This window comes from Pristiophorus japonicus, chromosome 14, assembly GCF_044704955.1.
Source record: "Pristiophorus japonicus isolate sPriJap1 chromosome 14, sPriJap1.hap1, whole genome shotgun sequence".
Classification (NCBI taxonomy): Eukaryota; Metazoa; Chordata; class Chondrichthyes; family Pristiophoridae; genus Pristiophorus; species Pristiophorus japonicus.
Window position 1 is genome coordinate 21,626,972 of NC_091990.1, and position 26,040 is coordinate 21,653,011.

The 26,040-nt window shown below is 46.1% G+C and overlaps 1 protein-coding gene across 2 annotated transcripts in view; it reads right to left on the bottom strand.

Moving 5' to 3' along the window:
• Positions 1–6,868: 6,868 nt before the first annotated feature.
• LOC139279308 (uncharacterized) overlaps positions 6,869–26,040 on the bottom strand; it is a 35,699-nt gene continuing 16,527 nt past the window's right edge. Inside the window, exons 2-6 of one of the 2 annotated variants that reach the window (XM_070898437.1) lie at positions 24,756–24,927; positions 21,108–21,168; positions 19,633–19,711; positions 14,727–15,166; positions 6,869–7,503 (exon numbers count right to left, since the gene is read on the bottom strand). In XM_070898437.1, coding sequence (XP_070754538.1) covers positions 14,739–15,166; positions 19,633–19,711; positions 21,108–21,168; positions 24,756–24,886 — 699 coding nt within the window. In that variant the 5' untranslated portion in view covers positions 24,887–24,927 and the 3' untranslated portion in view covers positions 6,869–7,503; positions 14,727–14,738. Of the gene's footprint in view, positions 7,685–14,726; positions 15,167–19,632; positions 19,712–21,107; positions 21,169–24,755; positions 24,928–26,040 lie in introns of both variants that reach the window. The other variant, XM_070898436.1, reaches the window with a different exon arrangement.

Genomic DNA, 26,040 nt, shown 5'->3' on the forward strand with positions numbered 1-26,040 from the left:
CGGTCCTAAATGGCTTACCCCTTATCCTTAGACTGTGACCCCTGGTTCTGGACTTTCCCAACATCGGGAACATTCTTATTGCATCTAACCTGTCCAATCCCATCAGAATTTTATATGCTTCCATGAGATCCCCTCTCATTCTTCTAAATTCCAGTGAATATAAGCCTAGTCGATCCAGTCTTTCTTCATATGTCAGTCCTGCCATCCCGGGAATCAGTCTGGTGAACCTTCGATGTACTCCCTCAATAGCAAGAATGTCCTTCCTCAGATTAGGAGACCAAAACTGTACACAATATTCAAGGTGTGGCCTCACCAAGGTCCTGTACAACTACAGTAAGACCTCCCTGCTCCTTTACTCAAATCCTCTCGCTATGAAGGCCAACATGCCATTTGCCTTCTTCACCGCCTGCTGTACCTGCATGCCAACTTTCAATGACTGATGTACCAGGTCTCGTTGCACCTCCCTTTTCCTAATCTGTCACCATTCAGCTAATATTCTGCCTTCCTGTTTTTCCCACCAAGATGGATAACCTCACATTTATCTACATTATACTGCATCTGCCATGCATTTGCCCACTCACCTAACCTGTCCATGTCACCCTGCAGCCTCTTAGCATCCTCCTCACAGCTCACACTGCCACCCAGCTTAGTGTCATCTGCAAACTTGGAGATATTACATTCAATTCCTTTGTCTAGATCATTAATGTATATTGTAAATAGCTAGGGTCCCAGCACTGAACCTTGAGGTACCCCACTAGTCACTGCCTGCTATTCTGAAAAGGACCCGTTTATTCCTACTCTTTGCTTCCTGTCTGCCAACTAGTTCTCCATCCACGTCAATACATTACCCCCAATACCATATGCTTTAATTTTGTACACATAATCTCTTGTGTGGGACCTTGTCAAAAGCCTTTTGAAAATCCAAATACACCACATCCACTCTACTAGTTACATCCTCAAAAAATTGTAGAAGATTTGTCAAGAATGATTTCCTTTTCATAAATCCATGCTGCCTTGGACCAATCCTGTCACTACTTTCCAAATGTGCTGCTATTACATCTTTAATAATTGATTCCAACATTTTCCCCACTACCGATGTCAGGCTAACCAGTCTATAATTCCCTGTTTTCTCTCCCTCCTTTTTTAAAAAGTGGGGTTACATTAGCTACCTTCCAATCCATAGGAACTGATCCAGAGTCGATAAAAAGTTGGAAAATGACCACCAATGCATCCACTATTTCTAGGGCCACTTCCTTAAGTACTCTGGGATGCAGACTATCAGGCCCTGGGGATTTATCGGCCTTCAAGCCCATCAATTTCCCTAACAATATTTCCTGAATAATAAGGATTTCCTTCAGTACCTCCTTCCCGCAAGACGCTCTATCCCTTCGTATTTCCAGAAGATTATTTGTGTTTTCCTCAGTGAAGACAGAACCAAAGTATTTGTTCAATTGGTCTGCCATTTCTTTGTTCCCCATTATAAATTCACCTGCTTCTGACTGCAAGGGACCTACATTTGTCTTCACTAATCTTTTTCTCTTCACATATCTATCGAAGTTTTTGCAGTCAGCTTATATGTTCCCTGCAAGCTTACTCTCATATTCTATTTTCCCCCTCTTAATTAAATTCTTTGTCCTCCTCTGCTGAATTCTAAATTTCTCCCAGTCCTCAGGTTTGCTGCTTTTTCTGGCCAATTTATATGCCTCTTCCTTAGATTTAACACTATCCCTAATTTGCCTTGTTAGCCATGGTTGAGCCACCTTCCCCGTTTTATTTTTACGCCAGACAGGGATGTACAATTGTTGAAGTTCATCCACTGTGATCTTTAAATGTCTGCCATTGCCTATCCACCGTCAACCCTTTAAGTATCATTCACCAGTCTATCCTAGCCAATTCACGTCTCATACCATCGAAGTTACCTTTCTTTAAGTTCAGGATCCTAGTCTCTGAATTAACTGTGTTACTCTCCATCTTAATGAAGAATTCTACCATATTATAGTCACTCTTCCCCAAGGGGCCTCGCACAACAAGATTGCTAATTAATCCTCTCTCATTACACAACACCCAGTCTAGGATGGCCAGCTCTCCAGTTGGTTCCTCGACATATTGGTCTGGAAAACCATCCTTTATACATTCCAGGAAATCCTCCTCCACAGTATTGCTACCAGTTTGGTTAGCCCAATCTATATGTAGATTAAAGTCACCCATGATAACTGCTGTACCTTTATTGCATGCATCCCTAATTTCCTGTTTGATGCCATCCCCAACCTCACTACTACTGTTTGGTGGTCTGTACACCACTCCCACGAGCGTTTTCTGCCCTTTGGTGTACTGCAGCTCTACCCATACAGATTCCACATCATCCAAGCTAATGTCCTTCCTTACTATTGTGTTAATCTCCTCTTTAACCAGTAATGCTACCCCACCTTCTTTTCCTTTCTGTCTATCCTTCCTGAACATTGAATATCCCTGGATGTTGAGTTCCCAGACTTGGTCATCCTGGAGCCATGCCTCCGTAATCCCAATTACATCATATCCATTAACAGCTATCTGCACAGATAATTCATCCACCTTATTACGAATGCTCCTCGTATTGAGACACAGAGCCTTCAGGCTTGTTTTTTTAACACCCTTTGTCCTCTTAGAATTATGTTGTAATGTGGCATATTATAAGAAGGCATATGGAATACAGTATTTGTCTTTATTTGTCGAGGCATGGATTACAAGAGCAAGGACCTTATGCTTGAACTGTATAATATACTGCTTAGGCCGCAGCTGGAGTACTGTGTGCAGTTCTGGTCAACACATTACCCGAAAGATGTGATTGCACTGGAAAGGTTGCAGAGAAGATTTACAAGAATGTTGCCTGGACTGGAGAATTTTGGCTATGAGGAAAGATTGGAGATGCTGGGTCTGTTTTTTTTGGAACAGAGGAGGCTGAGGGGAGACCTGATTGAGGTGTATACAATTATGAGGGGCCTGGATAGAGTGGATAGGAAGGACCGGTTTCCCTTGACGGAGGGGTCAACAACCAGGGGGCATAGATTTAAAGTAATTGGGGGAAGGTGTAGAGGAGATATGAGGGGAAATTTCTTCACCCAGAGGGTGGTGGGGATCTGGAACTCACTGCCAGAAAGGGTGGTAGAGGCAGAAAGCCTCACCACATTTGAAAAATACTTGGATGTGCACTTAAAGTGTAGTAAGCTGCAGGGCTATGGACCAAGAGCTGGAAAGTGGGATTAGGCTGGATAGTTCTTGGTCAGACGGCACAGACACGATGGGCCGAAATTATTGTGTTCCTAACACAGATGAGATTGCACACAGAGAGGTTAAAGTAACAGTGACCTCAGTCTTTATTAAGACACTCCAGTGTGCGGAACTGGCCTTACGGGCCGGCTTATATACAGTGCTCCCAAGGGACTTCAGGGGATGCGCTCCCTGGTGGCGGAACATGGTAGTGCATGCTTTACAGATACACAACATCACTCCCCCACAAAGTCAAAGTGAAAACTATTTACAAGGTGAGGCGGTCGGGAGCCTTTCTTTCCCTGGTGGACCGCCTCGATACAAATGTCTGTTCTGGTGTGTTGGCTGTGCCCTCGCTGGGCTGGCGTGTTGTTGGCCCTGCAGGGCTGCTGGGTGAGCCTGGCCTTGCAGGGCTGTTGGGCGTGATAGGTTCGATTTCCTGGTCACCTGCCTTAGTTAGCGGGTTAGCGGGTATTGGTCCTGTAGCGAGAAACAATTAATAGTTACTTTATAATCGCCGCAAATCCTAACCGTGCCATCACTTTTGAGTACTGGGACAATCGGGCTGGCCCACTTGCTGAATTCCACTGGGGAGATGATGCCCTCCCATTGCAGCCTGTCCAGCTCAATTTCCACTCTCTCCCTCATCATGTGAGGTACCGCTCGCGCCTTGTGGTGAATGGGTTATGCATCTGGGACCAAGGGGATCCGCACCTTCGCCCTGGAAAGGTTTCCAATGCCTGGATCAAAAAGGGAAGGAAATTTGTTCAGAACCTGGGTACATGAGGCCTCATCGACATGTGATAGCGCTCGGATGTCATCCCAGTTGCAGCGGATTTTGCCCAGCCAGCTCCTTCCAAGCAGTGTGGGACCATCACCCGGACAATCCAGAGTGGCAGTTCGTGCACCGTGTCCTCGTAGGTGACCTTGACCATGGCGCTGCCCAGGACAGTGATAAGCTCTTTGGTGTACGTTCTCAGTTTCATGTGGATGGGGCTCAGGGCTGGTCTGAGTGCCTTGCTGCACCACAGTCTCTCAAACATCTTTTTACTCATGATGGATTGGCTAGCGCCAGTGTCCAGTTCCATGGCTACGGGTAAGCCATTCAATTTTACGTTTAGCATTACAGGTGGACATTTCGTCGAAAATGTGTGCACCCCATGTACTTCAGCATCTGCCCTCTCTCTGAGGCTCAAAATTGCTTTGATCACCATGGACCGATCTTCCTCTGCCACATGGTGGTTAGCAGATTTTGCAGAGCTTGCAGCTCGTCTGCAAGCTTGTTGGAGGTGCCCCATTGTTCCACAGCTCTTGCAAACATACCCTTTGAAGAGGCATGAATAGGCTGAATAGAAGCCTCCACAACGCCAACAAGGTGTGAATTGCCTTGCATTCATCCTTTGTTGCGGACTCTGAGTCATCTGGGTCACCTGAGGGCTACTGGCAGTTGCAGACTTGTGGTTTCTGCCCTGTCCATTTCTGCTCGCAAACACAGTTCCAGTTAATTTATGAACATTGCTAGCACTGGTGTGCTGAGAGATTTGTTCGGTGTTATCACTGGTGGACATAAATGCCTGTGCTATCGCAATGGCCTTACTGAGGTTCGGTGTCTCTACAGTCAAAAGTTTTCGTAGGATGGTCTCGTGGCCAATGCCCAGTACAAAAAAGTCTCTGAGCATTTGCTCCAGGTAGCCATCAAACTCAGAATTGTCTACAAGTCGCCTTAGCACGGCGACGTAGCTCGCCACTTCCTGACCTTCAGATCGCTGGTACGTATAGAACTGATACCTTGCCATCAGCACGCTCTCCCTCGGGTTAAGATGCTCCCGAACCAGTGTACACAGCTCCTCATACGACTTATATGTGGGTTTCACCGGAGCCAGAAGATTCTTCTTGAGGCTGTAGGTCGGTGCCCCGCAGACCGTGAGGAGGACCGCTCTCCTTTTTGCAGCGCTTCCATCTCCGTCCAGCTCGTTGGCTACAAAGTACTAGTCTAGCAGTTCAACATAGGCTTCCCAGTCCTCACCCTCCGAGAACTTCTCCAGGATGCCCACAGTTTGCTGCATCTTTGCATTGGATTCGTGTACTCATCACCAGTTGTTGTGTTCCTAACACAGATGAGACTGCACACCGGGAGGTTAAAGTGACCTCAGTTTTTATTAAGACACACCAGAGTGAGTATCAGACCTTCGGGGCCGGCTTATATACAGTGCTCACAAGGGATGCTGGTATCCCTTGGGACTTCAGGGGATGCGCTCCCTGGTGGCGGAACATGGGAGTGTATGATTTACAGATACACAACAGAAATAGCCTCCTTCCACGCTGTAAAGTTCTATGATTCTACGAACTAGGGTAAGGGGTAGGCCATTTAAGACAGATATGAGGAGGAATTTCTTTACTCAGAGGGTTGTGAATCTTTGGAATTCTCTGCCCCAGAGGGCTGTGGATGCTGAGTGTCTGAATATATTCACGACTGAGATAGATAGGTTTGTGGAGTCTAGGGGAATAAAAGGATATGGAGATCGGGCGGGAAAGTGGAGTTGAGGTCGATGATCAGCCTTGATCGTGTTGAATGGCGGAGCAGGCTCTAGGGGCCGTAGGGCCTACTCCTGCTCCTATTTCTTATGTTTTATGTGGTGGGGACTGTATCACCAATTATATGCAGTGCTCCCGAGATCAATGTCAATTAAGCTTATGAAGAAAAAAATTCATCGTTGTTTCACACACTGTGTCCTCTGACCACTCACACTATGCAAAACTAGGCAGAGTTCCAAAAGTGAACTGGTCTGCCGTACCTTTATATGGTCAATCACGCAAGGTAAGCGTGAGATTAGCACATAACAGGAACGTGCTGGTGGGGGTAGCGTATAAATATGTAGGAGTAATACCCAAATGAGTCTGTAGGTCATGTAGAGCACCTCCATCGATCAGGCAGGCTTATTATTGTAACTAGCTGTTTATTGTTGTATGGTCATTTAATCACACATGAATGACTATAAATATCCTTCACTTCCTCATCTCCTTTAGATTTTTATTAGAGAGACTTACTCTCCTTTCACACCCTCCACCTATTCCCAGCCACTCAATTTTCAGACAGTGAACAGAGTAAAAATATATCACAAGAAGTTAGTATAGAAGCAGACACTGGAATATCTCCTCTAAATTTACAAAAGGTTAATGGAACAAGATTGGCAGCACAATAGACAGGACAATATACACATGGGTTCAACTGCACCATCCAGCAAAACACTCCCCAGTTCCCACTCCCTCTGCTGGACGCTTGGACTCCTGCTGTGGTACAATTCCACGTGCATCACCCAAGTGGTCATGTTATCAAGCCTCAGCCCGGGCAATGATCGTTGGTAGAAAATTCAACCGTGAAGGGCATTACATCTGATCCTGTCTGCACCTAATGTCCACACACTGATGCTTAGGAGCAAGAGCTATGCTCCAGTTAATCCAGAAGTGCGGAAGCCAAGAGTAGCAGCCCCTTCTTCTAATCAGCCAACCAAGACCAGGCCAACGAGCGAATCCAGAATCAGCCCAGCTCTGTATGGCTCAGTATTAACCAGTTAATATACACATAAAAATAGATGCACACACACAGTGGACAAAAATATAGTCTTCTGATTTATACATCATTTTATATACAATGAATTACATTGAAATACAGTGACTTGTATGTAAGCAAATACAGCAACCATTTTGCATACAGCAAGATCCCATAAACAACATGAGATGAAAAACAAGTCACTGTGTTTTTGGTAGTATTGGTTGAGCGAGGACGTTGACACCGCAGAACTCCCAGCTCTTCTTTGAATCCTGACGCATGACTTTTAACACCCAGGCAGATGTGGCCTGAGATTGAATGTTTCAAAATCCAAAGGAAGGCACCTCCACTCATGCAGCACTCCCTGGAGTGTCAGCCCAGGTTATAACGGCAAGCCCTGGACTGGGTCTTCTGACTCGGTGGGGGTGAGTGCACTACAAACTGAGCCAAGCTGCAACAGGGAGTATGCAAGACTGAAGACTATTGGCCAGGTTTATACAATGTGGCACAGGGACTCGATAGTACCAGCCTGTAAAAGAGTGCTCAACATGGTGTTTATAGCGAAATTTTAAAGCAGAGTTTACTGTGATTTACTCCAGTAGTTAAACATATTGTTCAGTGCCACAGTATTTTCATTATGAAGGTGTACTGTTCACAACTGAGTCACTACAAGCAGCTGGAATCATTCTTCAGTTGGGAGCACGACCCTGAGAAAACAGAAGACACACTTATTCCCAAGGCCTATATGGAAGAACATGGTACCAACACCTCACAGGGTTCCTGTATGATACCATGGGCACATCGAGATTGGGGTTGCCAACTCTCCAGGATTAGCCTAGGTTCTCCAGGAATTGAAGATGAATTGTTTGGACACTGCTGCACACAAACCTGGAGAAAAAGCATAGGGGTGTTAATAGAAACTTCTTCCCCCCCCTATTTTTCTAGGAACACTTTAGTTTAAGAGTTATAAAAGTTTTGGAGATGCGGTGAAAAAAAGTCTGTTCGACTGAGTCAAGAATCATCCAATCAGCACGAGAAGGCGGGTCATCGCGAGGATGGATGTGTTGGGCAACCAATGGCACAAGTGTGGGGGCGGACCAGTTAGAGGCTGGAAATCATGTGATGGAATCTCCAGGAATATGTCCAACCAGAGTTGACGGCCCTGAAGGACATGGTACCAACACATCATATGATTCCTCCTCCCCGCGCCCCCCGCATCCCCAGCTCCAATACCAAGGATTCATCGAGATCGCAGACTCGAGCCAAACAGATGCTCAAAATGATGAACTTTCTTAAACTGTTATAAAGTTAGTGCAAACTTCCAGTGCAACACACATTCGGCTGGATTTTCGGGTGGTTTGCGACCGGGTTTTCGCTGCGTTTTGACCCTCCACGGCGAAAACCCAGTCGCTAAGCCCGGGCGGGACCCTCAGTTCCTTTTTTGCGGTGGCACTTGGAAGCACCGCCAGGGAGAGCTGCGCCAGGAGTGGAACGACTCGGATTGCGTTACCGTCCGAGTTTCGGCACTCAACCGACCTGTATGCCGCGCCCAGAAGACCACCAGGTAAAACCGAGCGGTGCAGCCCGGCCAGCAGCGGTAAGTTGGAAAATCTGTAAAAATGGTAAGTTAAAGTTTTTATTTTTTTGCACCGATTTGTTAGGTAAGGGTCTTGAGAATGTTTTTGAATGTTTTTTGGAATTTTTGCCCTCCATTCCAAGGCCTTGCTCGCAGCGCTCCCGGTCCCGCACTAAAGTTGGCGACGATCGCGTTTTTGGGCCCCGAATAATAGTGCAACGCCTCTCTTTGCGCTGCGCCCCAGGCCCCAAGTGCCAAAAGTTAGGCCTTAAATCGGTAACGCAGCGAAAATGGTAATTTTCATGCATCGCTTACGTTTTCGCCCCAAAAAAAGAAACCCGAAAATCCAGCCCAAGATCTGGGCAAGACATCCCTCAACCCCCAGTCACTTATCATACCTTTCTTTTCAAAGGTGCATCAGCTAAAAGCAGAGAATTCAACTGGTATTGCAACTTTACGCAAGTCCAAAAATCGGTTAGGTGGCAGAGGGCAGGGCACAACTCAACCATGTGAATTTCTACACCCACCGCTTGTCATGCTCCACTTATAAATAACAAGAAATGCCAGTTTCCGACATCATTACATACGTAATGTATTGCAAATTGGGGGAAAGAATTAACTTGTATTTATATAGCGCCTTTTACGTAGTGAAACGTCCCAAGGCGCTTCACAGGAGTATTATGTGATAGAAATTTGACACCGAGCTGCACAAGTAGCACAGGTGACCAAAAGCTTGGTCAAAGAGGTAGGTTTTCAGGAGCGTCTGGAAGAAGGAAAGAGAGGTAGAGAGGCGGAGAGGTTTAGGCAAGGAGTTTCAGAAGCAACAGAAGGTACAGCCATCAATGGTTGAGCGATTATAATCCCAGATGCTCAGAAGGGCAGAATTAGAGGAGCGCAGACATCTTGGGGGGGAGGGGGGGGGGGGGTTGTGGGGCTGGAGGAGATTACAGAGATGGGAGGGGCAAGGCCATGGAGGGATTTGAAAATAACTGAGAATTTTGAAATCGAGGCGTTGCTTAACCGGAAGCCAATGTAGGTCAGCGAGCACAGGGGTGATGGGTGAGCGAGACTTGGTGGCAAGTTAGGACATGGGCAGCCGAGTTTTGGATCACCTCTAGTTTACGTAGGATAGAATTAACTTAGTAGTTAACCAGTGAAAGGAGCAGAACTTGCAACAGGAAGTCTTGACCTGGTAGTGAGAGTCAACTTTATCAATTTCAATGTCAAGACAATGTGGAGAAGCAAGTAAAGTAAATAGAATGTTGGATACAGGACCATAACTGTGGAGGACAAGTCTGCATGAGTTATGCTGAGGCTTTAATATGCACTGGTCACACCTCAGTTAGAATATTGCGTGCAATTCTGACCATTAGATCTCAAGAGGGGCATAAATGCATTGGGTGAAGCTACAGGGAAGAACAACAAGAACACAAACTAGGGTTGTATTCCCTGGAATTTAGAAGGTTGAGGGGTGATTTGATTGAAGTACCTGTATTAAGGAGAATTTATAGAGAGAAACCATTTCCGCTGGTTGGGGAGTCTAGGACTAGGGAACTTAGGCTAAAAATTAGAGCCAGATCTTTCAGGAGTGAAGTTAGGAAACACTTCTACATGCAAACGGTGGCAGAAGTTTGGAACTCTCTTCCGCAAACGACAATTGATGCTGAGTCAATTGTTAACTTTATATCGGAGAGTGATAGATTTTTGTTAACCAAAGGTATTACAGAATATGGAGAAAAGGCAGGTATATGGAGTTAGATCACAGATCAGCCATGATCTCATTGAATGGCAGAACAGGTTCAAGGGACTAAATGGCCTCCTCCTAATCCTGTGAGACAAGAAGCAACAAAACAACCACCTCCCCATGACATTCACTGGCATCACCACTGTCAAAACCTCCACCATCAACACGCCAATGATCACAAGAGACCAGAAACACAACTGGACCAGCCAAGTAAATGCCATGGCTACTACAGCAGATCAGAGACTGGGCATCTGAGAAAGATGTGAGGTCAGGGCTAGGGCAGAGGGGATTCTTAGAGGAAGGCCAGCCCGGTGGGCTAGGGGAAGGAAGGAAGAGAAGAGACAGAGGCAGCCGAACGGAGCCCCTCGCTCTTACTGTCGGAGGTGAGGGTGGAGACTGGGGAGAGCAGTTTAAAAAGATGGTTAGCAATGGAGAATAGAAGCCAAGGTTTATCTTCACAATCCAGAATGATTCTGAAATATTGAGCAATTTTGGCAGACGAGCGCAGGAGCCAATAATGCTTTATGTGGTCCAGCCAGATCTGGCGGTGAATGGCTAAACCAGTTGTCCGCCATATCCGTGCAAGTCTGCGTCCCTTGGACTTAAGGGAGCGAAGGTCAGGGCTGTACCGGGGGAACAGCCAGGGTGAGAGAGAGTAATTGTTTGAACAATTATAAGGCTACGGACCAAGAGCTGGAAAGTGGGATTAGGCTGGATAGCTCTTTGTCGGCCGGCACGGAAACGATGGGCCAAATGGTCTCCTTCTGTGCTGTAAATTTCTACGATTCTATCTGCAGCAAGTGACTCCCTTCCTGATTTTTCCACCACCTACAAGGCAAAAGTCAGGTGTGTGAAGGAATACTTCCCTTTCCCTAATTAGTCGAGGGGGAGGATTCAGGTGAGCGAAAATGACAAAAGTCCAAGTATAAGGGTAGCACTGGGGGAAATGAAAACCAGAGTGTGCCACAAAGGGACAGGATGTATAAACATAAAGGTGAATCAGAAAGTGGGGTCAAAGCAGGAAAAAAATGATTAAAAAACAAATTTAAAAGCTCTTTATCTAAGTGCACGTAGCATTTGTAACAAAATAGATGAGTTGACGGCACAAATAGATACAAATGGGTATGATCTGATAGGCATTACAGATACGTGGTTGCAAGGTGACCAGGACTGGGAACTAAATATTATGGGGTATTTGACAATTTGGGAGGACAGACAGAAAGGAAAAGGAGGTGAGGTAGCTCTGTTAATAAAAGATGAGATAAGTGCGTTAGTGAGAAACGATATTGGCTGACAAGATCAAGATGTTGAATCAGTTTGGGTGGAGATAAGGAATAATAAGGGGAAAAAGTCACTGGTGGGCGTAGTCTATAGGCCTCCTAACATTAGCTACACTGTTGGACGGAAATCAAGAAATAATGGAGGCTTGTAATAAAGGAACAGCATTAATCATGGCCGATTTTGATCTTTATATTGATTGGACAAAGCAAATTGGCCAAGGTAGCCTTGAGGAAGAGTTCATCGAGTGTATCCGGGATAGTTTCCTTGGACAGTATGTTGCGGAACCAAACAGGGAGCAGCCTATCTTAGATCTGGTACTGTGTAATGAGACAGGATTAATAAATGATCTCGTAGTAAAGGATCATCTAGGAATGACAGACCATAACATGGTTGAGTTTCAAATTCAGTTGGAGGGTGAGAAAGTTGATTCTCAAACCAGTGTCCTAAAGGAGACTACAAAGGTATGAGGGCAGAGTTGGCTAAAGTGTGCTGGGAAAATAGATTAACGTATGGGATGGTTGATGAGCAGTGGCAGACATTTAAGGAGATATTTCATAACTTGCAACAAAAATATATCCCAATAAGAAGGAAAGACTGTATGAGAAGGGATAACCATCCATGGCTAACGAAGGAAATAAGGGATGGTATCAAATTGAAAACAAGGGCATACAATGTGGCCAGGACTAGTGGGAGGCCAGAGGATTGGGAAACTTTTTAAAAGCCAGCAAAGAACGACTAAAAAAGTGATAGAGAGAGAAGATAGATTATGAAAGTAAACTAGCACAAAATATAAAAACAGATAGTAAGAGTTTCTACAGGTACATAAAAAGGAAGAGAGTGGCTAAAGTAAATGTTGGTTCCTTAGAGATGAGACTGGGGAATTAATGGAGAACAGGGAAATGGCAGAGACGTTGAACAAATATTTTGTATCGGTCTTCACGGTAGAAGACACTTAAAACATCTCAATAGTGGATAATCAAGGGAGGGAGGAACTTAATGCAATCACTATAACTAAAGAAGTAATACTCAGTAAAATAATGGGACTGAAAGCGGACAAGTCCCCTGGATCACATGGCTTACACTCTAGGGTCTTGAGAGAAGTGGCTGTAGAGATAGTGGACGCATTGGTTGTAATCTACCAAAATTCCCTGGATTCTGGGTGTTATATATGTGGACTTGTATTTACTCTGTACAGCCACAAGAGGGCTCTTCACCTGGATCCCAAGGGATCTCATAATCCCTTGGGAGCACAGGTATTTAAGGAGGCTTCACAGGTTGGAGAGGCACTCTGGAGACCTGCAATAAAAGACTAAGGTCACACTTTACTTTGAGCTCACAGTATTCAGTCTGACTCTTTCTCCATACACAGTACTGGGGCGGTCCCAGCAAATTAGAAAATAGCAAATGTAACACCCCTATTTAAAAAAGGAGGCAGACAAAAAGCAGGAAACTATAGACCAGTTAACCTAACATTTGTCGTTGGAAAAATGCTGGAGTCCATTATTAAGGAAGCAGTAGCAGGACATTTGGAACAGCAAAATTCAATCAAGCAGAGTCAGAATGGTTTTATGAAAGAGAAATCATGTTTGACAAATTTGTTGGAGTTCTTTGAGGATGTAACGAGCAGGGTGGATATGGGGGAACCAGTGGATGTGGTGTATTTGGATCTCCAGAAGGTATCCGATAAGATACATATTAAAGGTTACTGCACAAGATAAATGTTCACGGGGTTGGGGGTAATATATTAGTATGGATAGATGTTTGGCTAACTAACAGAAAACAGAGAGTCGGGATAAATGGGTCATTTTCCGGTTGGCAAACCATGACTAGTGGGGTGCCGCAGGGATCGGTGCTGGGACCTCAACTATTTACAATCTATATTAATGACTTGGATGAAGGGACTGAGTGTAATGTAGCCAAGTTTGCTGATGATACGAAGATGGGTGGGAAAACAAATTGTGAGGAGGACACAAAAAATCTGCAAAGGGATATAGACAGGTTAAGTGAGTGGGCAAAAATGTGGCAGATGGAGTATAATGTGGCGAAATGTGAGGTTATCCACTTTGGCAGAAGAAATAGAAAAGCAAATTATAATTTAAATGGAGAAAAATTGCAAAGGGCTGCAGTACAGAGGGACCTGGGGGTCCTTATGCATGAAACACAAAACGTTAGTAAGCAGGTACAGCAAGTAACCAGGAAGGCAAATGAAATGTTGGCCTTTATTGCAAGGGGGAAAGAGTATAAAAGCAGAAAAGATCTGCTACAACTGTACAGGGTATTGGTGAGGCCACACCTGGAGTACTGCATACAGTTTTGGTCTCCATATTTAAGGAAGGATATACTTGCATTGGAGGCTGTTCAGAGAAGGTTCACTAGGTTGATTCCGGAGATGAGGGGGTTGACTTATGAAGATAGGTTGAGCAGGTTGGGCCAATGCTCATTAGAGTTCAGAAGAATGAGAGGTGATCTTATTGAAACATAAGGTAATGTGGTGGCTCGATAAGGTGGATGCAGAGAGGGGAGACTAAAACTAGGGGACTGTTTCTCAGAATAAGGGGCTGCCCATTTAAAACTGGATGAGGAGGAATTTCTTCTCTCAGAGGGTTGGATATCTGTGGAATTCTCGGCCCCAGAGAGCTGTGGAGGTTGGGTCATTGAATATATTTAAGGTGGAGATAGATTTTTGAGCGATAACGGAATAAAGGGTTATGGGGAGCAGGCAGGGAAGTGGAGCTGAATCCATAATCAGGTCAGCCGTGATCTTATTAAATGGCGGAGCAGGCTCGAGGGGCCAGGTGGCCTACTCCTGCTCCTAGTTCTTATGTTCTTATGGCCTCGATGTTGTGCGGCTGCATTCAATCAGAAGCTCAACACCAACCAGGACAAAGCAGTCCGCTTGACCGGTAGCCCATCCACCATCTTAAACACCGTGGCTGCAGTGTGTACTGCTAGTAAGATGCAGTGCAGGAAATCGCCAAGGCTTCTTCGACAGCATCTCCAAAACCTGTGACCTCCACCACCTAGTAGGGCAGCAAGTACATGGGAGCACCATTAACTCCAGGTTCCCCTCCAAGTCACACACCATCCTGACTTGAACTTATATCATCGTCACCGAAGTCAAAATCCTGGAACTCCCTAGCTGACAACATTGTGGGAGCACCTTCACCACATAGTCTCCAGTGGTTCAAGAGGAAGGCCAACTAGAGATGGGTAATACATGCCAGCCTTGGATGTGAACTTGGAACTGCTGGTGTTCCCATGCCCCTGCTGCTCTTGTCCCATTGGGTGGTGGATACAACAGCTGATAAACTTATAGTGCATTTCTTTACCTAATACTTTCATCACTGTGCTGACTCTTCATCATCCAAGTGCTTGTCTGGAACTGGTGGGGGCTTGTCCACCTCAGCTTCATCTTTAGCTTCAGGTTTCTCTTGAATCTGTGACTGGCACTCTTTGTTTCTCGGTTTGACTAGTTTTGCATAAATCGGTGGTTGCGTAGGTCCTTCTACTGACTCCTTGTTCTCCTTGTTACATCCATCCAGTCCCCTTGGATCTGCCGATGGCATTTCCTCGTATGGGGTGGTGTGGTCCATGTTCTGTTGCCCTGGACTCACCTGCTCCGATGTCCACGGGTTCACCTGGACGTCTCTCACCACTTCATACAAACTATCGTCATCGCCGACTTCAATCGCTACGAGACTGATCAACGGAATACTTGGGATAGGTCGGGCAGTTTGGGATTCATGGGCCACCTTTTCTGTTGGCCAGTCTGTGAGAGCAAAGGGTCAGTATTCAGTCAATAGCCATTCCCATGATCCAGAAGTCGACACGTACAAGTTATGAGGATGGTCAAAAGGTTGGTTGTTTCTTTTGCAGCATAAATAAAACCGCCTATTTCCATCTCCATTACATTGCCCGCCCCCGCTCCAACTCATCTGCTGCTGAAACCGTTATCCATGTCTTTGTTACCTCTAGAGTTAACTTCTCCAACGCACTCCTGTCTGGCCTCCCACATTCTACCCTACATAAATTTGAGGTCATCCAAAACTCGGCAGCCCATGTCGTAACTCACACCAAGTCCTGTTCACCCATCACCCCTGTGCTCCCGGTTAAGCAACGGCTCGATTTCAAAATTCTCATTTATGCTTACAAATCCCTCCATGGCCTTGCCCCTCACTATCTCTGTGATCTCTTTCAGTCTCACAACCGCACAAGATGTCTGCGCTCCTCAAATTCTGCCCTCGAGCATCCCTGATTATAACTGTTCAACCATTGGCGGCCGTGCCTTCAGCTGCCCAGGCCCTAAGCTCTGGAACTCCCTCCCTAAACCTCTCTACCTCTCTTTCCTCCTTTAAAACACTCCTTAAAATCTACCTCTTTGACCAAGCTTTTGGTCATCTGTAGTAATTTCTTCTGATGTAGCTCGGTATCAAATTTATTTGTTTTATCTTAACATTGCTGTGAAGTGCATTGGGACATTTTACTACGTTAAAGGTGCTTTATAAATAAAAGTTGTTATTGTTGTGGCAGAAATTTCTTTGCTGACCTTTGTTGTCACCACACGCACAGCCATTTGGGGAGCCATTATGATCATCTTGGATGCCTATTACTTCAGAAAGTACCAGGAGAACATTTGTAACCAAGACACAACATCTTCAGGAATTTCTTACCAGGGAAAGTGCAAAGTCTGAACTAAGCTGAAACTACGTTTCTGGATACCGCACCCCAGGAAGGATATTTTGGCCTTGGATGGGGTGCAGTGTAGATTCACCAGAATAATACCGGGGCTAAAAGGGTTAAATTATGAGGACAGGTTGCATAGACTAGGCTTGTTTTCCCTTGCCTATAGAAAATTAAGTGGTAATTTAATTGAGGTGTTTATGATTAAATGCGATGATAGTTTCATTCTATCTATCCTATTTTCTCTAGTAGGGAATCCCGTACAAGGGGGCATAACCTTAAAATTAGAGCTAGGCTGTTGAGGGGTAATGTCAGGAAGCTCTTCTTCACACAAAGGGTAGCGGAAATCTGGAACTCTCTCCTAAAAGCTGTTGAGGCTGGGAGTCAACAGAAAATTTCAAAACTAAGATTGATGGATTTTTGTTAGACAAGGGTATTAAGGGTTACAGAACCAATATGAGTAAATGGAAATGGAGTTGAGATACAGATCAGCCATGGTCTAATTGAATGGTGGAACAGACTCAATGGGATGAATGACATACTCCTATTCCCACGAACCAAATGTAACATTAGGTGACAGAGACATATCCTTCAAGGTCAGTTGTCTCAAGGTAAACTTCTCTCCACTGAAACATTTGCAACTATCAGGAAAGATTGAGCAGCCTTGTGGCTGTTTTCTCTGGAACAGAGAAGACCAAGAGGAGACCTGTTAAATTGATGAAGGGGTGGATGTGGAGAAACTCTTTCCACTTGTGAGCGAGTTCAGACTAGGGGTCATAAATGTAAGATTGTCACAGATCAAATAAAGAGAGTTTTGGAGGAATTTCTTCACAGGAGAGCGGTGTGAATGTGGCAGCTTGTTCCACATCGAATGGTTGAAGCAGAGAGCATTGATGTATTTAAGGGGAAGCTTGATGCATACAAGAGGGAGATGGGAATAGAGGGATACGGGGACAGGGTGGGAAGAGATGTTTGAGGAGGACTCTAGCGACAACTTTCCCAGTGGCTGATAGCAGGGAGATTCCTCTGTAGTTGCCGCAGTCGGACTTGTCCCCTTTTTTAAAGATGGTCACGATCACTGCATCTCCGAGATCTCCCGGCATGCTCTACTCCCTCCAGATGAGAGAGAGGAGGTCATGTATCCACGCCAACAGTGCCTCTCCACCATACTTTAGTGCCTCAGCAGGGATTCCATCTGCTCCCGTAGTCTTGTTGTTCTTGAGCCGTCTTATGGCTTTTCCTACCTTGTGCGGCGTTGGGGTGTCACTGATGTTGTGGTGGCAGGTAGCATGCTGCAGGATGGAGTCGAGAACACTCAGATCAAAGGCAGAGTTTCGATTGAGGAGATCTTCGAAGTGCTCCTTCCAGCAGGCCCCGAGTGCCTCGTTGTCCTTGATGAGTGTTTCCCCGTTCTTGGCCAGCAATGGGGAGACCAAACGCAGATTGGGCGATCAGTTTGCGGAGCACCTCCGTTCAGTCTGCAAGCGTGACCTGACCTTCCAGTCGCCTGTCACTTTAATTCTCCGCTCCACTCCTACTCTGACCTAGGCCTCCGACACTGTTCTAATGAAGCTCACTGGAAGGTCGAGGAACAGCACCTCATCTTTCAATAAGGCACTTTACAACCTTCCGGACTGAACATTGAGTTCAACAATTTTAGATCATAATCACTGCTCTCATTTTTTCCAAGACAGCAGTTGCCGGTAATGATCCTGCTGTTGCCTCTAGAGCCGTCTTGTGATTCTTTACTTGTCCTATTATCACCCCATCTTGCCTTGCACCATTACCCCTTTTGTCATTTAATCTCTCCTGCCTTCCACTATATCACAGACCTTCCCTTTTGTTCTTTCCTCTCCCCACCTTTGCACTTTGCTTAAAACTTGTTACGTCGCTAACGTTTTCCAGTTCTGACGTAAGGTCTTCGACCCAAAACATTAACTCTGTTTCTCTCTCCACAGATGCTGCCTGAGTGTTTCCAGCATTTCCGGTTTTTATTTCAGATAATCAGCATCTGCAGTATTTTGCTTTAAAAGTAATTTATTGGCTGTAAACCGTTCTGGGACATCTTGAAGTTGTGAAAGGCACCATATAAATGCAAGTTCTTTCTTTCTTTCTTTATCCACTGAATGAGCAGAGGGCGCTCCAACTAAAGCTTACAGCAAAAAGCAGCTGACGGAGTTTGTGTTCATTAATGTTCAAGTGAATGCCTAAAACACACCACTGGCTTTCCATGTTTTGCCTGCTACAGATCAGTATTTTTATAAAGATTTATCCAGTTACAGTGGCTCTTATCTGGCATCAGCAAGAGGTTTCAATTCTTTAAAACAACAACTTGTATTTATATAGCACCTTTAACTTAGTAAAACGTCCCAAGGTGCTTCATAATAGTGTTATAAGACAAAAATTTGACACTGAGCCACACAAGAAATTACAGCAGAGGTTAAGGAGGTAGGTATTAGGGAGTGTTTTAAAGGAGGAAAGAGAGGTAGCGAGGTGGAGCGGTTTAGGCAGGGAGTTCCAGAGCTTGGAGCCCAGGCCACTGAAGGCACGGCCACTAATGTTTGAGCGATTACAATCAGGGGTGCTCAAGAGGGTAGAATTTGAGGAGGGCAGATATCTCGGGGTATTGAGGCTGAAGAAGATTACAGAAATAGAGAGGGGTGAGGCCATGGAGGGATTTGTAAACAAGGATGAGAATTTTGAAATCGAGACGTTGCTTAACCAGGAGCCAATGTAGGTCAGCGAGCACCGGGGTGATGGGTGAGCGGGACTTGGTGCGAGTTACGACACGGGCAGCCGAGTTTTGGATGAGCTCAAGTTTACGTAGGATAGATTATGGGAGGTAGCCAGGAGTTCATTGGTGTAGTCAAGTCAAGAGGTAACAAAAGCATGGATGAGGGTTTCAGCAGCAGATCATACGGTGCAGAGACGGGCAATGTTACGGAAGTGGAAATAGGCGGTTTTAATTATGCTGCAGGTATGTGATCGAAAGCTAATTTCAGGGTCAAATATGACACCAAGGTTGCAAACAGTCTGGTTCAACCTCAGACAGATGCTAGGGAGAGGGATGGAGTCGGTAGCTAGGGAACAGAGTTTGTGACAGGGACCAAAGACAATGGCTTCAGACTAATCAATACTTAATTGGAGAAAATTTCTGCTCATCCAGTACTGGATGTCGGACAAGCAGTCTGACAATTTAGCGACTGTGGAGGGGTCGAGAGAAGTGGTGGTGAGGTAGAGCTGGGTGTCGTCAGCGTACATGTGGAAATTGACATGTTTTTGGATGATGTCGCCAAGGGGCAGCATGTAGATGAGAAATAGGAGGGAGCCAAGGATTGATCCTTGGGGGACACCAGTGATAACGATGTGGGAGTGGGAAGAGAAGCCGTTGCTGGTGATTTTCTGGCTATGATTAGATTGATAAGAATGGAACTTGGCGAGTTCCCACCCAGCTGGACGACGGTGGAGGGGCGTTGGAGGAGGATGGAGTGGTCAACCGTGTCAAAAGCTGCAGGCAGGTCGAGAACGATGAGAAACACTACAGCCATTACATACCAATTGTCTTTTCAATCACTCCATTTGCATTCGTAGTGTTTGGATTATCTTTGGGTTGAACAGGAACATTGCGTTTCTTCTGTAGAGTAAATAGAATGACACATAGGATTTGAGAGTTATTTCAGGTTTAGTCAGTCAATGATTAACATCTCTCCGCCTCCGGCTCTAACTCATTCTTCCCCACCAGGTCAAAACTGTCAACGCCTGACTTCCCTCAGTTACCTCATCCTCAAACAATTCAGTGATTTAAAAAAAAAACATTTTTAAAAAGCCCCTATCAGTACTTCCTGATTTATCTCATTTTCACCAACCTTATATGGTCTGCTGCACTATGAGTCTAGGCATCTCATCCACATTTCGCAATTCAAAAAAAGCCAAATAACTAAGTTAATCCAACTGTCGGAATTGGCCTTTAGATCTCAAGACATGCACCAAGTACAGTGGGCGACACTCTCGCCCAAGTCCGAAGGTTGGGGGTTCAAGTCCCATTCCAGAGACTTGAACACATAATCTAGGCTGACACTCCCAGTGCAGTACTGAGGGAGTGCTGCACTGTCGGAGGTGCCATCTTTCAGACGTTAAACCGAGGCCCCGATTGCCCTCTCAGGGGGTGTAAAAGATCCCACAGCATTATTCAAAGAAGGGCAGGGTAGGTCTCCCTGGTGTCCTGCGCCAATATTTATTCCTCAAACATAGATGATGTGGTCATTATCACCTCGATGTCTGTGCAAATTGGCTGCCATGTTTCCTACATTACAACAGTCTCCGCAAGATCCTGCAAATCCCCTGGGAGGACAGATGCACCAACATCAGTGTCCTCGTCCAGGCTAACATCCCCAGCATTGAAGCACTGACCATACTCGATCAGCTTCGCTGGGCAGGCCACATAGTTCGCATGCCAGACACGAGACTCCCTAAGCAAATGCTCTATGCAGAGCTCCTTCACGGCAAAGGAGCCAAAGGTTGGCAGCGGAAACGTTACAAGGACACCCTCAAAGCTTCCCTGATAAAGTGCGACATCACCACTGACACCTGGGAGTCCCTGGCCGAAGACCGCCCTAGGTGGAGAAAGTGCATCCGGGAGGGCGTTGAGCTCTTCGAATCTCAACGCCGCGAGCGAAGAGGTCAAGTGCAGGCAGCGGAAGGAGTGTGCGGCAAACCAGTCCCACCCACCCCTTCCCTCGATGAATGTCTGTCCCACCTGTGACAGGGTCTGTGGCTCTCGTATTGGACTGTTCAGCCACCAAAGAACTTCCTTCAGAAGTGGAAGCAAGTCTTCCTCGATTCCGAGGGACTGTCTATGAGGATAAGGACCCTTCAAAAGTACTTCACAGGCTGTAAAGCGCCTTGGGATATCCTGAGGTTGTGCAAGGTGCTTACAAGTGCATGTCCTTTCTAAACTCAAGCTACCTACTGAATCAATAGGCTAAATGGAACGGCGCTAGGCATGTGCACGTGAAGTGTATCTTACTTACTATAGTCACCACAAATTGTTCTTTACGACCTCTTATTCTTTGTCTTACTCTTCCAGAAAGTCTAGTAAGCAGAAAAGGGCATGGAATGGAGTGTTAATACAAAGCAGCAGCACCATCAAACTACAATCTTCAGCAGCAGGTTACTGTAACTGTGTGTGGATCAGCTCATTGTTACCCACCAATTTCTGTGAGGGCCACAAACCCAACCAATCTCTTGCTTGAGGCCCATGATTACATTGGCACGCATTCTTTTTCTAGACAGCCTTAGCCTCTGAGCCAAAGCGCTTTACAGCCCAAAGTCGGGAGTTCGGAGGCCCTGAGTCGGTGAGTCAGGATTTTGGAGGCCAGGAGGTCGGTGAGGTGAGTTGTTTGGGAGTTTGGAGGCCGAGAGGTCGGTGAGGTGAGTTGATGAGTAGCTCCCTTTTTCTCTATTTCTTTTTAATTAGATTTTAAACTAGATAAGGCTAACTAGAGGGATGGCAGTGCAGCTCAGTCCCGTGGAGTGCACATCCTGCGGCATGTGGGAAGTCCTGGATGCTTCGCGTAGCCTAGACAACCATGTGTGCAGGAGATGTCTCCAGCTTCACCTGCTTGAGCCCCGTGTTTTGGAGCTGGAGCAGTGGGTGGAGTCAATAAGATGCATCCGCGAGGCTGAGAATTACGTGGATAGCACGTTTCAGGAGGTGGTCACCCCGCAGCTTAAAGGCGTGCAGGTAGAGGGGAAGTGGGTGATCACCAGAATTAGTAAGCGTGCTAGGCAGGTAGCGCAGGAGTCCCCCCGGGCGTCCATCTCGCTTTCAAACCGGTATTCAATTCTGAGTATCAGTAAGGACGATGGTGCCTCTGGGGAGTGCAGCCAGAGCCAATTCCAAGGCACCACGGGTGGCTCAGCTGCACAGGGGGGAGGGACAAAGAACAAAAGAGCCCTAGTGATAGGGGATTCTATAGTTAGGGGAACAGACAGGCGTTTCTGCGGCTGTAGGCGTGACTCCCGAATGGTTTTGTACCTCCCTGGTGCCAGGGTCAAGGATGTCACAGAGCGGACGCAGGGCATCCTGGGGCATACAGGTCGTGGGTCATATCGGGACCAACGACATAGGTAAAATGAGGGATGAGGTCCTGCAGGAAGAATTTAGGGAGCTAGGAAGAAAATTAAAGGGTAGGACTTCAAAGGTAGTAATCGCTGGGTTACTACCGGTGCCACGTGCTAATGAGTATAAGAATAGAAGGATAGAGAGGATGAACATATGGCTGGAAAGTTGGTGTTGGAGGGAGGGCCTTAAATTCTTGAGGCATTGGGACTGCTTCTGGGGGGGGGGATGGAACTTGTACAAACCGGACGGGTTGCACCTCAACAGCGCCGGGACCAATATCCTCACAGGGAGTTTTGCTAGTGCTGTTCGGGAGAGTTTAAACTAGCTTGGCAGGGGGATGGGAACCTGAGAACAAATTCAAAAGGGAGGGAAGTAAAGCAGAAGTTGGATAGCAAGAATCTAGAAAACAAATCTGTAAGACAGAGGAAACGGCTTAGTGTGTAGTAAGCAAGGAGGTCTTCCTGTGCTGAATGGTATATACTTTAATGCAAGGAGTATAAATCGGATGAACTAAGAGCACAGGTAGACACTTGGTAAGTACTGCAGGGAATAGAATACGGTCAGCGTGATCTCCTGGACTAGTTTCAATCGCCTGGATGGGTCGTAGAGGAATTTTCCCAGATTTTTTCTCCGTAAATTGACCTGGGTTTTTATCTGGTTTTTGCCTCTCCCAGGAGATCACATGGCTCCAGTTGGGGTGGAATGTAGATGTTTGCAGTATAAGGAGTGTCGCAGTTGTGTGAGGCGGACTGGTTGGGCTGGGTGCTCTTTGCCTTTCCGTCATTGTTCATAGGTTTATATGTAACGCTTAGGGCTGCTGATCAAGGGCTGCGCAGCTCTTTGTCGGCCGGCAAGGATATGATGGGCAGAAATGGCCTCCTTCTGCGCTGTAAATTTCTATGTTTCTATTAGGGCTGCCAAACCTCCAGGATTACCCAGGAATTAAAGACTAATTGCCAGAACACTGCTGTGAGCAAAAAATCGGGAGAAAAATTATAGGGGCAGTAAAAAAAAAAAACAATTTTCTTTCCTTTCATTAAGTTATAAAAAATATTGGATTTGGGATTTTAAAATGGCTGACAGTTGGACATCATCTAGTCGGGTAATGAGCCAGTTTGCTTTCCGATTGGCCGTGGGTAGGCAGGGCACCGCGAGGATGGACATGTCAGGCGACCAATAGCGGAGTGTGGGGGTGCGGGGTGGTTGGAGGCAAGAGGTCATGTAATAAAACATCCAGGAATACTTCCAACCAGAGCTGGCAACACGATCCCTGATGCACTGCACTAGAGAATGATGGGACAGAATTGGCCACTCGGTCAGCCCCTCGATGGGCAGTTGCTAAGTGGAGTCCAGAGACTCTCTTACCCCCACCCCGCCTCTTTATACTCAAGTACCACCCATGCACAGCCCGTTGCCGTCCCTCTCCTCCTTCAACCTGAAGGGCTCATGGCATTTGACGTAGGTCAGTTCACAGGTCAAACCCCACACGCACATGAATCCAGTGAAACCTGGGTGCCCTGCAGATTCTGACAAGTATCAGTGCTACAGGTGTGACAGCTGTTAGTGCCAACTTAAGAATACTGTACACAGTTCTGGTCTCCAAATTATGAAAAAGGCACTGGAGAAGGTGATAAGACGATTTACTAGGATGATACCACAACTGAGAGGTTATAGCCATCAGGGAAGATTAAACATCGTGGGGCGCTATTCTCTAGAAAAGAAAAGGCTGAGGGGTTGACCCAATAGAGATCTTTTAAGATTATGAAAGGGTTTCATAGGATAGACAGGAGAAAATGTTTCCACTTATGGGGAGTCCAAAACTAGGGGCCATAAATATAAAAGATAGTCACTAATAAATCCAATAGGAAATTCAGGAGAAACTTCTTTACCCAGAGTGTGGTGAGAATGTGGAACTCAATACCACATGGTGTGGTTGAAGCGAATAGTATAGAGGCATTTAAGGGGACGCTAGACAAGTACCCAGAAGAGAAAGGAATAGGGGGATATGCTGATAGGGTTACAACAACAACCTGTATTTATATAGCACCTTTAACGTAGTGAAACATCCCAAGGCGCTTCACAGGAGTATTAGGAGACAAAGAATTTGACACCAAGTCACATAAAGAGAAATTCGAGCAGGTGACCAAAAGCTTGGTCAAAGAGGTATGTTTTAAGGAGTGTCTTGAAGGAGGAGAGAGAGATAGAGAGGCGTAGAGGTTTAGGCAGGGAACTCTAGAGCTTAGGGCCGAGGCAACAGAAGGCATGGCCACCAATTGTTGAGCGATTATAATCAGGGATACAGCTTAGATGAAGTAGGGCGAGAGGAGATTCGTGTGGAGCATAAACACCGGCATAGACCCGTCGGGCCGAATGGCTGCTTCTGTGCTGTACATCCAATGTCATTCTATGTAAACTCATAGGATCCTGGTCAGACACAGTGGGGCCAGCAACGCACTGTTTAGGTTGAAGTTAAGATGTTAAGGTTGTGCCATAAGGGCACAATTTATGACACCTAGTGATATGGACTGTCCCCAAAAGAATTCCAAGGTCCTACCTCCTACAGAAAGCACAGACGATCACGAGAGGGGCAAGTAGCAGCAGGAAAGCAATGGACACAGCCAGGAGCAACTGAGGAAAGTGCGAGAGACCAGAGACAACCGTCAAACTCTGAGGGGCCGGAGCCATGAAGAACCCAGGCTGCAGTGTTGTCCGATCATGCGAAACCCCTGGGAAAATAAAAGCATCAGCTCCATAAGTTATCATTCCATGTTAAAAAAAAAATGGCATTACCATTGCCGAATCCACGTTAAAAAAAATGGCATTACCATCGCCGAATCACCCACCAACAACACCCTGGGGGTCACCACTGACCAGAAACTCAGTTATACCAGCCATGTGGCTACAAGAGCAGGTCAGAGATTGCATATTGTGAAGCAAGTGGCTCACCTCCGGTCGTCCCAAAGCATTTCCGCCATCTACAAGGCACAAGTCGGGAGTGTGATGGAATACCCTCCACTGGCCTGGATGGGTGCAGCAGCAACTACACTCAAGAATTTCAACACCATCCAGGACAAAGCAGTCCGCTTGATTGGCAGCCCATCCACCACCTTAAACATTCAGCCCTTGCTGTGTACTAGTTGGCCATCAGCCGGTCCAGGCAGCGGGCGGGCGAGGGGGTCGTTCAGCCCGACTGCCTGCCTCTCTTCCGTGCGTACATCCGCGCCAGGGTGTCCGAAGAGATGGAGCACGCGGTGTCCACCGGTTCGCTCACAGCCTTCCGTGAGAGGTGGGCACCGGAGAGACTGGAGTGCATTATTACTCCCGGCAACCAAATTTTTATTTGATTTTATATGTTTTAAAGTTTAATTTGTTTTAATTGCCGGTTTTAGTGTCCCCCTCCCCTTTTATAGGGGGCACTTGTAAATTATGGTTTTAGTGCCCCAAAAAAACCTACAAAAAATACCAAAAAAAACCAACAAAAAAAACAAAAAAGGGCCTGGAAAAATGTTTGGAGTGTCCCCCAGATTGGGGGGCACTTGATCTAACTGTTTATTTATTGTTTCCAACCAACCAAAAGAGTTTTGTACTCGTTGGCTGTCGATCAAGCACAGTGTTTACCTCTACACTTCACAAGTATTTTATTGGCTGTGAAGTGATTTGGGACATCCTAGTTTTGTGAAAGTTGCTATATAAAAGCAAGTTTCTGCTAAATGGTTACACAGGGGCCTCCCCAAGTGTCCCATACGTCATGTGTGAGCCTGCACAGTGAGCATTGATGGGCTATTCAACTGTGGTGAGCATCACAGCTGCGTCCCTATGCTTTCCAGCAACGGTCAATG